The sequence below is a fragment of the Amblyomma mixtum genome, chromosome 10 (genome assembly GCF_055824585.1).
Source record: "Amblyomma mixtum isolate Tamu chromosome 10, ASM5582458v1, whole genome shotgun sequence".
NCBI classification, from domain to species: Eukaryota; Metazoa; Arthropoda; class Arachnida; order Ixodida; family Ixodidae; genus Amblyomma; species Amblyomma mixtum.
The window spans coordinates 66,099,247-66,115,581 of NC_143021.1; the positions used below are offsets into that span (position 1 = coordinate 66,099,247).

A 16,335-nucleotide genomic window follows, 5' to 3' on the forward strand; every position below is an offset into this window, starting at 1 on the left:
TACCGTGAGCCCATGCAAGAGACCCCTCCAGGCAGCCGTCGCGCCAGCCCTGTACCGCTTGACACCCCGGTACATCGCTTCAGTCGGAGGATCAGGGACTGCCTTTAGAGGTTGGACCATTAGAGAGCGGCGCCATGGCGACAGCCGCTCCTCCTCCTCTGCAAACCACCGCTGCCGCGCCATCCCACTACACCTTGCAGACTCCGCGGATTCGCAAGACGTTCCGTGGGGAACTTTTTGAGGATGTGGAGGACTGGCTCCTTCACTTTGAACGCGTAGCTGCATTTAACCTATGGGACGACGCAGCCAAACTCCGGAACGTTTACTTCAGCCTCGAGGATGGTGCTCGCACCTTGTTTGAAAACCTAGAGGGCGTTTTAATCTCGTGGCATGAGTTTCGTCGTCGGGTGCTGGAGGCCTACACAAGCGTGGATCGTCGCAAACGAGCTGAGTGTGCGCTACAATCCCGCATCCAGCTGCCGAAAGAAAGCGTTCAGATGTACGTCGAGGACATGACGCGTCTCTTTAGAAGAGCTGATCCGGCCATGCCCGAAGAAAATAAACTCCGGCATTTGATGCGTGGCGTCAAAGAACAGCTCTTCGCAGACCTCGTGCGCAGCCCACCATCGACCGTCGCTGCATTCCTTGCCGAGGCCGCGACGATGGAAAGGTTCTTCAACAACGTTCTGTGACTTACGACCGGCCCGTGCATGCTGCTGCAGTCACCGAACCGTTTGCCACCGCCGGGAGCCACCCTGACGATTTGCGCGAACTGATTCGCACCATCGTGAGTGAAGAGGTCCTCAAATTTTGCAGCCCTTCGCAGTCTGCGCTTGGCTCGATTTCCGCTCTTGTTCGCGAGGAGGTGCAACAGGCGTTCAAGGGTTCTACCGTCGAAACACCACCTCTGCTGGGAGACTACAGCCGCCTCACCTATGCCGAAGTTGCGAGGCGCCCGGCTGCCGATTCGCCACTGCCGATTCCAGTAACGCCTCCTGTACCGCTGTCCCCAGTTCCACCAGTCCCGTATGTCGACGATCGCCGAGCGCACTTGCGGAAGGCCGATGTCTGGCGCACACCTGACAACCGGCCACTCTGCTTTCACTGCGGAGAACCAGGCCATATCTACCGCAATTGCTCTTATCGGCGCCTCGGTCTGCAGGGCTTTCGAGCCGATTCGCCCAGACCCGGGTTTGGCCACCGGCCCCCTACCATTGAAGACTTCCTCGCAGAACAGCGAATTTCAGCCCGTGCGCCGCATCAGCCGCGCTCATTTTCCGAGGCGCTCTTCCCCGAACCCGCACAGCTCCTCGTGAGCTGCACAGGGTCGCTCGCCCAGCCCTCGCCGGGAAAACTGAGACCAGCGACCTTCGGGGGCGAGGTCGCTGGGAGTCGCTGCGCTGAAGACGTCCCGCCGCCGCCGACACGTTCCGACCATGAACAGATAGCACCGTCATCCGACCTAGACCTAGACAGCTCCGTTTCTTTCGACATACATGTTCTTCTCGACGGTCACAGAGTCAGTGCATTAGTGGACACCGGGGCCGACTGTTCAATTATGAGTGATAAATTGGCGACTCTTCTAAAAAAAAGTGCTTACGCCTTGTTCTGTAGTGCATCTCCGTACGCCGGTGGTCATCTCGTTACTCCAAAGGGTATTTGGACGGCTCGCGTTCAGATTCACGGATCTACGTTCGTAGTCAGTTGTGTAGTTCTGTGCAATTTCTCCCGCGATCTCATTATCGGCATTGACTTTCTGCGGGAGTATGATGCTGTCATCGACCTCCGCCAACGAATCATCACCTTTTCGACCAGTAAAGCGATCCACCTCGCCGAATCTTGCCACCGCAGTGCCATCTTCGGCGACGAGCGCTTTAACACATGGCGGTGAAGGAGCAGCGTCCGGCAGGGGACGCTGGGCAGAGGCAGCGCTGAGAACCCGACTTCAGCGCGAGCGCAATCGATGACAGCAGCATGACGAGACAGGAAATCCCAGCCTGCAAACCTGCCTGCAGCCTGCAGCCTCCTGCAAACCCGAAGCCGCGGTACCCCTGAGCTGTTTGAAATCCGCGCGCGCCTAGAGCGACTAGCGCAGCACGGCTGCGCCATACGTGCACAGTGGGTGCCCGGCCACTGCGAAATTGCGGGCAATGAGCAAGCCGACGAACACGCGACTACCGCACATCATTTACCTCCTAGCGATCTCCCTCTGGAGGACGTGAGAGCGGTCGTCTACGACCACCTCCGACAGCAGCACCCCGACCAGCGCATCGCACGAGGGCAGCGCTTCAGTGGCCGCTCCCTGACTAGAGATGTGAAGGCCTGAAAAAAACACTGCAATTTTGGAAAAAAAACCGGTTCTTTCCGTTTTTTTCAGACGAGGAAAAATGGAAAAAAACATTGAAAATTTCACAATGCAATTTCAAGGTTTTACGATTGCTTGCTTTTAGTTTAGGTTTTTGTTTTTGCTTTGAAAACAATTACAGCGTGCATCTTTGAACGACTGGAGGGCAGTCGTCATCGCCGGTGCAGGTAGTGCCTTTTAAAAACGTTCGTGCTACGAGTACGTGGGTTGAATGCCAGGTCACATATAAGATCCAGGCTTGACTTAAAAACACACTAATACTTGAACTCACGGCTGAAGTAGAACAAAACGGCTGCAAATTCTATAGCACTACACACACGGCATAAATAACATAGTTCAACAGAATGGAAAGCTGGGCTAGTTGTAGGTTGTTCATGATGAAAATTTCTGGGCGCGAACAAACAAAGGACAGCGAAGAAACCACAGGACAAGCGCCTTTTTCACAACTAGTTTAATGGGAAAGCAACAAACACTTAAATACGAAAAGATATCAAAGATAGGTACAGAAGAAAACAGTTAAGATTCTATGTCATGACTGAACAAACTCAAAATTTTCGCAGATAACCTATTTCCTTTTTTGTGAGCGATACTGACGGCTTACTCACGCAGTTACCGTGCGAGGCAATGTGGAAAGCTTCCATCACCTCCCTGATTCTTTGTTCAGGGTGACGGAATAGGACCTCTGTTTCCACGAAAATAGGCCGGCAATTATTGCATTCTTGGAGGTGTTCCCTCACCCCTGAGGCACTGCCATTGTTGTGCTCTTTAAGGCGAATGTTTAAGCAACGCCCAGTCTGCCCTATATACACCAGACCACAGAGAAAAGGGATTTTGTACACGACCCCTGTTTCACAGCGCACATGCGGAGCCCGGTGTTTGACTGTGCATGCACGGGAAATACGGTAAACCTTTTCCGCCTTTTTTTGTACAAGGGGGCATAGTCTGCCTAATTTCAAAGGGGCGGATAAGGCTACTTTGACATCATATCTTTTTGCCACGTGTCTTAGGCCATGTGATAAGCGGTGGATGTAGGGAATGACTGCATACTTCTTCACGTTCCCTTCAGCGGGGGGGTGAACTGCCTTTGACCTGTTTTATTAACTTTATGCATGACTGGACAATAACATTATCAGGGTAGCCGGCGCTTATTAATCTGGAAACTTGGGCTTTGAAACTATCCTTGAGAACATGTAGACAAGATTTCGCCAGGCTGGATCTGAGACATGAAATAGCTATTCCATTCTTCACCAGTTTAGAATGTTCAGAGCTGTAACTGAGTAGGGGTTTTTTGGACCTAGGGCAATATTGCCAGCAGATATGTTCGGGGTTGAATTGCAAACTGAGGTCCAGGAACTGCAATGAATTATCTTTGGGAACCTCTAGAGTGAACTTAAGGCCTGATCCACACTCTTCGAAAGTTTTCAAAATGTTTACCATACGATTATTAAAATCCCCCTTGTCAACTATGACCAAAAAATCGTCTACATACCTGAAGATCCCTTTGTGCAAACCTTCTAATCTCTGGCTAAGAACGCGATCCACTTCACTCAAAAAAATGCTACTCAAAACGGGCGCTACAGGTGATCCGATGCAAATGCCCGACTTTTGTAGGTATATCTTATCACCCCATCCTACAATAGTGGACCGCAGGTGCACCGTCAAAAGTTCCAAAAACCCTTCTAAGGACACACCCGATTAATTCACAAACATCATTTCATCGTTGTCTTCAGAGATACACGACTTCAGAGCAGACAAAAGCCGGTCATGTGGTAAAGAGTAATACATATCTTCAATGTCTATGCTGAAGGCGTACGCCGTGCCGGGGTTGGGGTTACTGAGAAAGGTGACCACCGCATCGGAGTTAGGAACACCAAAAGAATCTTTGTAGACCAACGTGGAAAGATGCCTGATACACTGATACATTCTTCTGCCAAGTACCTCGTTCAGACACAATTGCTCGGAACGGAATGTCAGGCTTATGCGTCTTGGCAGAGAAGAAGACTTGAAGTCTGTCGAGTTTTGCCGTGTTTACCGCCCTGTGCAACTGCTCCAGGTTCAGGTCCAGAAGGGTTTCTAGGGCTCGTTCTTTAACTTGCGCGGGCTCAACACATACTTCCTTGAAGTTTTTCTGAATAGCGGCGAGTGCCTTCAGGTTATACGTGTGATTTGGCACTATGGTGAAAACCCCTTCTTTATCTGACACGAGAATCCTTTGTTCATTTTGCACTAACCATTTTGCCACGGGTTCCACTTGGTCCCTCCTTTTCTTGTTTCCTGAGGTGCGCTCCAACACATCCATGCACTCGAAAACGCAGCGAGCTCTGTAGTCCGGGGCGGTAAGCCGCGCGATGGACCTGGCCATCACGACTTTCTCAACAGGCTCGGGTGACGGCTGGAAACTGAACTTCGGGCCTAAGCGCAGAATTCTCTGATGTTCTTCCGGGATGTCTTCTTTTCCGACATTGACGAAGGTTCCTGTCGGAGCAGGTCTCTTCTTCCTAGTCGGGAGAGTTGGTCGTACTGTATTCCACACGAATTCATTCAGCCTGACATTCAGCCTGACATTCCGTTCCGAGCAATTGTGTCTGAACGAGGTACTTAGCAGAAGAATGTATCAGTGTTTTTACAGAGGCATCTTTCCACGTTGGTCTACAAAGATCCTTTTGGTGTTCCTAACTCCGATGCGGTGGTCACCTTTCTCAGTAACCACAACCCCGGCACGGCGTACGCCTTCAGCATAGACATTGAAGATATGTATTACTCTTTACCACATGACCGGCTTTTGTCTGCTCTGAAGTCGTGTATCTCTGAAGACAACGATGAAATGATGTTTGTGAATTAATCGGGTGTGTCCTTAGAAGGGTTTTTGGAACTTTTGACGGTGCACCTGCGGTCCACTATTGTAGGATGGGGTGATAAGATATACCTACAAAAGTCGGGCATTTGCATCGGATCACCTGTAGCGCCCGTTTTGAGTAGCATTTTTTTGAGTGAAGTGGATCGCGTTCTTAGCCAGAGATTAGAAGGTTTGCACAAAGGGATCTTCAGGTATGTAGACGATTTTTTGGTCATAGTTGACAAGGGGGATTTTAATAATCGTATGGTAAACATTTTGAAAACTTTCGAAGAGTGTGGATCAGGCCTTAAGTTCACTCTAGAGGTTCCCAAAGATAATTCATTGCAGTTCCTGGACCTCAGTTTGCAATTCAACCCCGAACATATCTGCTGGCAATATTGCCCTAGGTCCAAAAAACCCCTACTCAGTTACAGCTCTGAACATTCTAAACTGGTGAAGAATGGAATAGCTATTTCATGTCTCAGATCCAGCCTGGCGAAATCTTGTCTACATGTTCTCAAGGATAGTTTCAAAGCCCAAGTTTCCAGATTAATAAGCGCCGGCTACCCTGATAATGTTATTGTCCAGTCATGCATAAAGTTAATAAAACAGGTCAAAGGCAGTTTACCCCCCGCTGAAGGGAACGTGAAGAAGTATGCAGTCATTCCCTACATCCACCGCTTATCACATGGCCTAAGACACGTGGCAAAAAGATATGATGTCAAAGTAGCCTTATCCGCCCCTTTGAAATTAGGCAGACTATGCCCCCTTGTACAAAAAAAGGCGGAAAAGGTTTACCGTATTTCCCGTGCATGCACAGTCAAACACCGGGCTCCGTATGTGCGCTGTGAAACAGGGGTCGTGTACAAAATCCCTTTTCTCTGTGGTCTGGTGTATATAGGGCAGACTGGGCGTTGCTTAAACATTCGCCTTAAAGAGCACAACAATGGCAGTGCCTCAGGGGTGAGGGAACACCTCCAAGAATGCAATAATTGCCGGCCTATTTTCGTGGAAACAGAGGTCCTATTCCGTCACCCTGAACAAAGAATCAGGGAGGTGATGGAAGCTTTCCACATTGCCTCGCACGGTAACTGCGTGAGTAAGCCGTCAGTATCGCTCACAAAAAAGGAAATAGGTTATCTGCTAAAATTTTGAGTTTGTTCAGTCATGACATAGAATCTTAACTGTTTTCTTCTGTACCTATCTTTGATATCTTTTCGTATTTAAGTGTTTGTTGCTTTCCCATTAAACTAGTGGTGAAAAAGGCGCTCGTCCTGTGGTTTCTTCGCTGTCCTTTGTTTGTTCGCGCCCAGAAATTTTCATCATAAATAACATAGGCTGCTGTGCATGTAAGCGGTTTTAGCCACATACAAGCCTAGCTTCTTGATTTCCAACATAGCAGAGTACAGAACATTCGCAGGAATTTGGTACAGGACAGGGGTCTTCAGCGAAGCACGTGAGCCCATCTACCTGGTGGCAAGGCCTTTACCCCAACCAGTCGCTAACTTGTCTGGCTTGCCGACTGCTGCAGATACCACCATCATCCGCCAGCTGCGAACAAACTGGTCACGTTTCGGGAATGTCCATACAAGGATTCGCAACAGGCTTTCAGGGGAACGCGTTCGAAAGCTTGTGTATGTGCAGTCGAACCCAGCTGTGGACACGGCTTCAATCCATGCTGCTGCGCGTAGTGCCGCATCCAGCGACAGTGATTCTGAGTCCCATATGGAGTGACTTATAGATCAGTTTTCATGTTCCCTTTCTCGGTGCAATAGAACAAGAAGTTCGTTCCACAAATATGATATTTATACCTCCATATTCGCATGAAGTGCAAATCATTATTTATCTTCTCGGTGCAATAGAACCAGAAGTTCGTTTCACAATATGACATCTATAACTGCATATTCGACTGAACTTCGGAGCATTATTATTGATTGCAAATAAATCTGTTTTGTGATGTTTTGCAAAATTTCCAATTTTTCATGAAAAAAACCCGGAAAAGAACGGTTTTTTTCACGCCATTCAAATTTTCCTGAAATTTTACATCTCTATCCCTGACACGGCAGCAGCGCGTGTAGGATACGTGTGGCCCGGGAACAGACGGGTGCGCCACGGACTAGCTAAAAGCGACGTGTGTGGCGATTGTGGTGCAGTTGAAGCACTAGAGCACTTGCTCCTCAGCTGTACCGCGTCGCGACAGGCTTGCGGTTTGCAGGGCGCAGGGACTCATCCCGGACAGTGTATCGGCGCTCCTGTGACCGCAGGGCAGTGCGCGCACCCGTCAGCGAACTCTGGTGAGCCTCTGTGTATATACTTCGAACAGACGGGCTGGACGTCCCGTCTGTTCCGCTCCAGGTAGTTATCCGCAGTGACAAAACGCTCCGCTTGTGCGATCTTCGGAAGCCTTACAGCTGGGCGTCCCCCTCACCACCTTATTTTTACAGTGAGCCGCGAGCGTATGTTTCTGTCCTGTTTCTTTCCCTGAGCGGCCGGCCTGCGACGACCGAGTGAGTGTGCGCGTGCTCTGATGCTCCCCCACGAACAATGGCCCCGCGCGATGCTCTCACCGGCGCAAGGCATCCCATTTGTGCCGGCGTGAAAGTCATCGCGTGGGCTGCGATCGGCCGCTCCCCCTCCACCACGCATTTTGCACGCCCGCGCACCGCGTACTCTCGGCAACTTTGCGCGGCGCAGCACTGCACATTTCTTTCTATTTTAGTATCGGGTATTTGTACATAGTGTATACTGCCGCCCTACCCCTATCCTTTCTTCTATCGCTCCCACCTTTCTTTCCTTCTCCCTGTCCTTTTATTCCCGCTAGCCGCAGCTCAGGCCCTTCTAGTTTCGATGGCAGATGCCGCGGCTAGCGACACCTGTTCCGTAAATTTTTATTTTTATTACCAATAAATAGCCACTAACATCATAACAACATATTGGGGGCGTGCCTACTACCTGTCAGGAATCCACCCTTCGATTTCCGTCGATTTTGACCAAGGTCACTTCAAGGTCAAGTTTCGAAAAGTCCATGCAATATTTGAACATGTACCATGTCCGGGAATGCCATAATCACATCCCTAACCTTCAGGGCCATTGCCAAATCTGTTAACAGCTGTTTTTACAGTCGCTGCAAATTGAGTCACTTGACTCGCCAGAAGGCTTCGCTCATCCCACGGATTTCCCCGAGAATGCAGCTAGAAGTGCTCTCGCACTAAAAAAAATGGTTTCTTACCTGACCGTCAAACAAACTATGGCACATTTATCGGAATTATTCATTCTTTCAACACAAACATTGACCGTAAGCTCAGTGAAGCGCTTCCTGTGCTGAGACCCTATTCCCACGCAACGACACTCCATACGCTACTGTAGTGGATGAAAGGCTCGGAGTATGCAGCGCTGGCGGGTGACAGAGAAGGAAAGGCTACCCAAAGTACATGTACGCACACTACTGTCGTAACTTGGAGCCGCCAATGCACTTGTTTCAACCAGCCCGCATTTGTGTTCACTTCGGCACAGCGAATAGACCATACGAAGGGAGGTGCCCGTCTAGGCACGCGCAGGCAGAGGAGAGCACGTCCAGAGGCCACGTCGCACGAACGGAGGAGCGCACTGGTGGCGAAAAGTACTTTTGGGGACCTCCGCAGAAGCGGTGGCGTGAAGAGGAATATCAAGATGGCGACTGGTCAGCGCGGAAGCCGGCAGGGTCATGATCAAATGCACTGTCGAACCGAGGCTTGCGGCCGACGACGCTGGGGCATGTATCTGCAGAGAAGCGATCAACACCAGGTTGAAGGCAGTCCGCGCATTGATATTCCAGGGCACAGCACTTTATGAGAACTTTAAGGTATCTAAGTGCAAAAAGCTTAGTGCGAACGTAGGCCGGACCGTCGCCGCCAGCTGAGGCGAAGAGAGCAGCGACCCCGTTTCGGTGACAACTTTCAGCCATTGGCCGCCAGTTATCACGCGCCTTCTGGTCGCGTGCCCAACGCTGGAAGAAAAAATGGCTCGGGTTCAGCGTGGTTTGAAGCTAGTTATACGAGCGAAAGCTCTGTTAAGCATGGTATCCACTGTATCAAATCAAATGCCAAGGTCAAAGGTCAATGTCATCTACCCAAATGTCACACTCATATGAACACATGGTCATACTACCGTGGCTTGGGCCATACCACCACGCAGTTAAAGGTGCACTGAAGAGGATTCTGAACATGTCTTTTTGCCGCGGGAACTTGATGTACACGTTCCCAGCATTCTTAGGAGCTGCGACTTATTGCCCTGTGTGGCCGATTTCCTCAATTAAATCTAATTAACGTCCGGCTCCCGCCTTTTTTTTTTTTAATTCTGCCTCACACGATGGGCGGAGTCTACCAACGCGTCGAGTGCCTTTCAGTCAGCTCTGTGGAGGCTTTGCTTTGGCTTTATTTTGTTTTTTAAGTTTCCGTGAATAAGTAGTTGCATTCGTAGATAATATAGCCGCAAAATAAGCCAACAGAAATAAAATTACGCGCGGAATATTTGCTTTCGCCAATGACTTGACTGAAGTGAAATGAAAACCGCGAAAATAATCGAACTAATTTCTATTACTCTTTCTGGACACGCAGGATACAATATTTTAATAAATCCGCGACATAGTTGTGGTTCATAGAGCGTATCACTAAAAAAAAACAAGCCCGAAGCAGCCGGACTATGTTTTCTCCTCGTCTGCTGCCGTAGGAGTGATGCGCCCTACCGCGGTGGCTTCGGCCTGCTCCGAGGAAGCGCTCGCCTCGCTTCTTTTACTTGTCGGTTGTTGGTGCACGCGGTTCTTATTCCCAGAAGGTCCTGTGTGCCCCACTTCCTACTTTTGCTATCCTGCGACATCCTTGGATCTACACTTTTTCGTGTGATCTGTGGGACGCCATCGCGTTTTGTTGCGAGTGTTGTTCGGTTCGCGAGTGATATTTTCGCGATGCCGGACGTTTGTGCGGTGAGGTTGTGCCCTCATCGGACTAAAAAAAATTGGCACAAGGGCCTACGTTTGTTCGCCTTGCCGAAGGACGAACCGCGCCGTAGTGCATGGCTACGTTGCGCGGGGCTCGATAACACCGAGACGCTACCAAAGTGTGTCCGCTTCTGCTCTGAACACTTCGAGATAAGCGCTTTCCATCGGCCCGACGTGAGTCACTCTCGCCTGCGTTGGAACGCTATGCCCACGCTTCGACTTCCCGTCGTCGATGGAATTTTCTTAGCATGGCTCGACAGTGTCGTTCTGTAGGATCGCTGGCTCGTACATGCGTCAGGCTGAAGATATAGTTTGTTCTAAAAGTTACGTGGCTGTATCATGACGCGAATGGTCAACATTTGCAGAAGCGAAAGAAGTAACAGTGTTCCGTGCTTCGTGTTCGTAAGTGTGGGAACATTTGCAGAAGCGAAAGAAGTAACAGTGTTCCGTGCTTCGTGTTCGTAAGTGTGGGGTCGGCTAGATAAGCTTAGAAACTTTGATATACAGCTTGTTCGGCAATTTTACGCGCGCCGTACAATGCTTCCGCCGGCTAAAACGGTGCATTGTTCGCGCTCAACTTTCGCGCAGACATGGCATTTGGTTGTAAATGCTGTTTGTTTGGGGTGCTTGTCAGAATCGATCGCAAGGTGAGAGGTATTCGCATCGTGTGCCGTGACGGCTAAGCAAAGCAGGCCGCTCTCCCAGCGATGGCGCCATTCCATTTAGTCTGTAAGAACTCTGCCGTGGAGATTGGGTTTTTTTGTTTCTAGCCAAATAATAAGGGAAGGAGAAGTTGTTGCTAGCCGCGACATATGCCATCTAAACCTGAGCTGCGGCTAGTAGGAACAAAAGGAAAGGCAGAGGGTAGCGAGGGGAGGCGGCCTACGCGATGTTTTTGTCGCCGGCCCCGACTTATTACCTTGCGCGTGGGGGCACAGACGTACACCTCGCCTTCGCGCACCGCACGGTCCAGCTAAATGTTTATATTCCGTGCGCGTGCCGTGTTCTGTCACGGAAGGAAAACTAAACGCGCGTGGCTCTGTACACAACAAAGTTACCACACGCGGAGCGTTCTTTCACTGCGCGCAACTACCTGGTGCGGAACAGACGGGACGTCAAGTATTCACAAGTTCGTAGTATTCACAGAGGCTCACCAGAGACTGCTCAGGGGTGTGCGCGCTGCCCTGCCTGATCCAGTGTTTCAGCTGCGCCACACTCGCCACAAACGTCGCTTGTAGCTAGTCTGTGGTGCACCCGTATGTCCCCGAGCCACACACATCTTGCAGCCGCACGGATGATCATCGCGCACTACAGCTGTGTCAGGGAGCGGCCACTGACGCTGTTGATGCGCTCACCTCGTGCGATTCACAGGTCGGAGTGCTTGTGTCGGAGGTAATCGTAGATAACTGCTCACACGTCCTCCAGTGTGAGAGGCAGATCACTGGGAAGCAGCTGGTGTGCGGCGGTCATGAGTTAGCCAGCTTGCGCACAATTACGCAGTGGCCGGGCGCTCACTGTGCACGAGGAGCGGAGCCGCGCCGGGCTAGGCGCGCACAGATTTCGCACAGTGATTCACGATGCCGTGCACCCGATAGAAACTAATCAAGTTCCCAAATCGGTGTATTTATAGTGAAGGCATGGAATGTAGAGCAATCCTGAAATGCTATGTTGCACCACCTCCAGCTTTTTAAACCGAAGTGACTGATCTGCCTTTGTACAACCATCTTTCAGAGCTAGGATCTTCAACCAGATCCTTCTGAGGCAAGGCTTTCAACAGCTGCAGCCAGCAGTTGTCCGTACCAGGACAATGGTTCAGTCGAACACAGCACTAGATCTGAAGCTGTCTGTAAGTCCTTATTGCATTTCGTCCATTCTGTGTGGATAAATATTTGTTTCCCTACAGTGACGCCAGCTGCGACTTCTCCTGGCCGTGTCACAGAGGAGCCCTTGCTGCTTCCACCCTTCGTCCCGGCCACATGCAGCAGTGATCCACTTGACTGCACATCTCCACAGGGTGACAGGCTAGACTCTGACTCCAGCTACTCTCCAACCTACCATGACGATACCGAAAGGTGGGCTCTTCACAGCTGCATGGGTTTTGGGCCTAACAGTTGGCACTATTCTGACTCAAGTGAGTCATCCGCAGAGAGTACACCAGCCCCCCCCCCCCCCCCAGAAGAAGAACGGCAGTTCTTGGTCTTTGAGAGCTGTCTGAGGGAGCTGTTCCAGACATGCCCAGAGTGCTCGAGGCCTTGTGAAACCACCATTACCACCAAAGGCAGCTTCATCAATGTCATCAGCATCTGTCCTCTGGAGCATGTCCGGACGTGGAACAGCCAGCCTGTCATCAATGGAAGGGCAGCAGGAAACCTTCTGCTGTCCAGCCACCTCCTCTTTTCAGGAGCAAATGTAGCTTCCACACTGAGGATGCTGCGCCACATGAATGCGCAGGTCCCAAGTGACCGGACCTTCTACAACTATCAGGATGCCCTCCTTTTTCCTGCGATAGAAAAGGTGACCAACAAACCATACTGATATATTTACCCCAGCTTGACCAGATGTTTTCAAAAAAGTTCAATTCTCGCTAGCCAGAAGGCAGAAATGAAGTTCAGATTAAACGAACACACTTCTCCTGACATCACTTTTTTGTTGTTTTGTAGTAACTACCGCTGCAGTAGTGCACAATCAAACTAAGTTGTAATTTTACACTGGGCTAGTCAAGAAATGGAATAACATTTGAACAGATCTGGCTACAAGAACAAGCTGAACTCATGGACCAGTTGAACAACCAAGAGGTTGATGTCACCGGTGATGGACGATTTGACTCCCCTGGGTTTTCTGCCAAGTTCCTGACATACACCACGCATGTTGAGCAGATCAACAGAATTCTTCACTCGGTCCAGGTCCAGCTGGGGGAGGTCAGTAGACACGTCTGTGCAAAGTTGTTGCAGTAATTCAGTGATAAATATTTATGTAAGCCGTTGGTAAGTAGAGTGGAAATACAGGAATGTAATGTTTGAAACCCGTCTTCATGCAGTCGGGGCAGGCAATGGCCAGCGTGAACATGGAGAAGGAAGGCCTAATCAAGCAGCTGGAATTCTTCAAGGAGAAATGTATGGCATGCCACAAAGGTTTATATGGTAGACAATTTATCGTTATCCCACCGACAATGCATAACACAGGTATCAAGATCCGGTCTCTCACAACTGACCGTCACCCTGCCATACGAAAGCACATGTAGACCCGTGAACCCAAGATCAAGCACTACTTTGACATTTGGCACATCTCAAAAGGTAAGAAAGTTGAGAGCATGATTGAAAAGATGCTTGCTTGCACAGAATGTGCTGCAGGCTTCCCTGATATGCCTTTTTAAAATTAAGGTGTCAAGAAAAAGCTAGCTGCGGCAAGCAAGCGGGCTGGATGCCAGGAGCTGGACATCTGGATTCAGTCAACTACCAACCACATGTACTGGGCAGCCCACGCTGGAGGGGGTAATGCAGAGCTGGTCGTCGACATCTGGCGGAGTATGCAAAATCACGTCATCAACCAGCACTCTGGACATGGCGGACTGTACCCAAGGTGTCTCCACAGCGACATGCCAGAGGAGACAAGAGTTTGGATGGACCCCAGTGAGTTGTTTTTGCCCTTGTCTAAAGAACTTGTTTTAAAGCATACCTTTTCCTCAAGAGTCCCAGGCATACGAGCAATTCAAGCACATCACTGAGGACAAGCGTCTCCTCAAGGATATCACACAGATGTCCCCCCATGGCCAAACGTTTGCTCTGGAGGCATTCCACAGCGTCTTGATTGACTTCGCGCCAAAGTCTATGGCATTTTCTCCAGCAGGGATGCTCGCAAGGTAATATTATATTGTAGTTCTGTCCTGTATCTAGAGGCAGTTGGTTTATTCCAAGAGCCAGCACGTAACCACATCCACGTACTCCAGATCATTAGGCAGCATTGCCATCCGATGCGATATCCTCAACTTACAGGACGCAGCTTGCCATCCTCCACTTCAATGAAAATGCAGACCGGTCCCAGGCGAAGACAAAGGAAGGCAATTCACGCTGGATGATGAAGACTACCAAGGCGCGAAAGGGCCATCACACAGTGTGCCCCATCAAAACAGCTACCACTTACAGTAAGTATTATGCTTCATCCCAAACGAATGACTTGAGGGGAGCCTTTTGGAATGAAGTAATGTGAAGATTTCATTTCCAGAGTATGTCGGAAAGCTTGTAAAAGAAGTTATCAGCAGCAGCGAGCTCTGGCAATCTCTCTCTGATGCATCAGAGGCCAACACAAGCACTTTCCCAGCACCAATGACCTCGGCCTTCACAAGGCCTTCTCTTCAGGAGCTTGTGGAAGCAAGGAGGTCCCGCTTCAGCCAGGGTCCCCAGTGAGGCTAGACCAAACAAGGTGAGGGCGACAACATCCAGCGTGTTTGAAAGTCTGAACTGTCTGACGAGCAGCAAGATGTGTGTTCCCCCTTCTGCTGCACCAGAGGCCGACTAAGCATCTTCGTGGCAGGGCTCGGAATCCTACTTTGCAACTGTAATGAGGACCAATGGCTGCCAATGACATCACTCACACTGTGTCCCATGCAAACACTTCCAACTTTCAGTGAGTAACATGTGTAACTTCTGCATGAATGACATTCGGGGCGTATTTTCGAACAATATCATGCGCCGATTTCCTTTCCAGAGCGCACCTGAAAGTTTGAGAAGGAAGTTATGAGCAGCGCCAAGAGTCAGCGATCCTTCTCTGATGCAACAGAAGCCAGCATAAGTGCTTTCCCAGCACCAACGATCGGCTTTCGCCAAGGTGAGGGCGACAACATCCAGCGTGTTTGAAAGTCTGAACTGTCTGACGAGCAGCAAGATGTGTGTTCCCCCTTCTGCTGCACCAGAGGCCGACTAAGCATCTTCGTGGCAGGGCTCGGAATCCTACTTTGCAACTGTAATGAGGACCAATGGCTGCCAATGACATCACTCACACTGTGTCCCATGCAAACACTTCCAACTTTCAGTGAGTAACATGTGTAACTTCTGCATGAATGACATTCGGGGCGTATTTTCGAACAATATCATTCGCCGATTTCCTTTCCAGAGCGCACCTGAAAGTTTGAGAAGGAAGTTATGAGCAGCGCCAAGAGTCAACGATCCTTCTCTGATGCATCAGAAGCCAGCATAAGTGCTTTCCCAGCACCAACGATCGGCTTTCGCCAAGGTGAGGGCGACAACATCCAGCGTGTTTGAAAGTCTGAACAACACCGTGGTCTGAACTGTCTGACGAGCAGCAAGATGTGTGTTCCCCCTTCTGCTGCACCAGAGGCCGACTAAGCATCTTCGTGGCAGGGCTCGGAATCCTACTTTGCAACTGTAATGAGGACCAATGACATCACTCACACTGTGTCCCATGCAAACACTTCCAACTTTCAGTGAGTAACATGTGTAACTTCTGCATGAATGACATTCGGGGCGTATTTTCGAACAATATCATGCGCCGATTTCCTTTCCAGAGCGCACCTGAAAGTTTGAGAAGGAAGTTATGAGCAGCGCCAAGAGTCAACGATCCTTCTCTGATGCATCAGAAGCCAGCATAAGTGCTTTCCCAGCACCAACGATCGGCTTTCGCCAAGGTGAGGGCGACAACATCCAGCGTGTTTGAAAGTCTGAACAACACCGTGGTCTGAACTGTCTGACGAGCAGCAAGATGTGTGTTCCCCCTTCTGCTGCACCAGAGGCCGACTAAGCATCTTCGTGGCAGGGCTCGGAATCCTACTTTGCAACTGTAATGAGGACCAATGACATCACTCACACTGTGTCCCATGCAAACACTTCCAACTTTCAGTGAGTAACATGTGTAACTTCTGCATGAATGACATTCGGGGCGTATTTTCGAACAATATCATGCGCCGATTTCCTTTCCAGAGCGCACCTGAAAGTTTGAGAAGGAAGTTATGAGCAGCGCCAAGAGTCAGTGATCCTTCTCTGATGCATCAGAAGCCAGCATAAGTGTTTTCCCAGCACCAACGATCGGCTTTCGCCAAGGTGAGGGGGACAACATCCAGCGTGTTTGAAAATCTGAACTGTCTGACGAGCAGCAAGATGTGCGTTTCCCCTTTACTGTAACGGAGGTCGACATGAACGTCTTGTC

The 16,335-nt window shown here is 50.0% G+C and overlaps 2 protein-coding genes and 1 long non-coding RNA gene across 5 annotated transcripts; all 3 read left to right on the top strand.

Moving 5' to 3' along the window:
- Positions 1-11,991: 11,991 nt before the first annotated feature.
- Positions 11,992-12,332, top strand: LOC149325999 (uncharacterized). Its single transcript, XR_016285982.1, has 3 exons — positions 11,992-12,022; positions 12,080-12,248; positions 12,309-12,332. It is a non-coding gene; the product is annotated as an uncharacterized LOC149325999 (long non-coding RNA).
- Positions 12,333-12,348: 16 nt separating this feature from the next.
- Positions 12,349-13,130, top strand: LOC149326000 (uncharacterized; the record flags this gene model as incomplete). The annotated part of the gene is made up of 2 exons (XM_089564448.1): positions 12,349-12,690; positions 12,921-13,130. Coding segments are annotated over 2 exons (552 nt in total), but the record flags the coding sequence as incomplete, so codon positions are not given.
- An 87-nt stretch (positions 13,131-13,217) lies between these two features.
- On the top strand, positions 13,218-15,405 carry LOC149326001 (uncharacterized). 3 transcript variants are annotated; one of them, XM_089562527.1, is made up of 10 exons: positions 13,218-13,289; positions 13,359-13,469; positions 13,557-13,805; positions 13,864-14,035; positions 14,169-14,317; positions 14,398-14,595; positions 14,681-14,799; positions 14,881-15,000; positions 15,086-15,204; positions 15,286-15,405. In XM_089562527.1, the coding sequence occupies exons 3-6, from the start codon at positions 13,640-13,642 to the stop codon at positions 14,577-14,579; spliced, it is 669 nt and encodes a 222-aa protein (XP_089418653.1). In that variant the 5' UTR covers positions 13,218-13,289; positions 13,359-13,469; positions 13,557-13,639; the 3' UTR covers positions 14,580-14,595; positions 14,681-14,799; positions 14,881-15,000; positions 15,086-15,204; positions 15,286-15,405. The 3 variants fall into 3 exon arrangements, with proteins under 3 accessions (XP_089418653.1, XP_089418651.1, XP_089418652.1); XM_089562525.1 differs by having other exon boundaries at positions 14,398-15,000; XM_089562526.1 differs by having other exon boundaries at positions 14,398-14,799; positions 14,881-15,204.
- Positions 15,406-16,335: the final 930 nt, after the last annotated feature.

Bases quoted from the DNA above. Each gene is read 5' to 3' on its own strand.
- LOC149326001 (XM_089562525.1), top strand. From the start codon at position 13,640: ATGTACTGGGCAGCCCACGCTGGAGGGGGTAATGCAGAGCTGGTCGTC. The intron at 13,806-13,863 runs GTGAGTTGTTTT...CTTTTCCTCAAG, and splicing joins AAGAGTTTGGATGGACCCCA to AGTCCCAGGCATACGAGCAA. The intron at 14,318-14,397 runs GTAAGTATTATG...TTTCATTTCCAG, and splicing joins CAAAACAGCTACCACTTACA to AGTATGTCGGAAAGCTTGTA.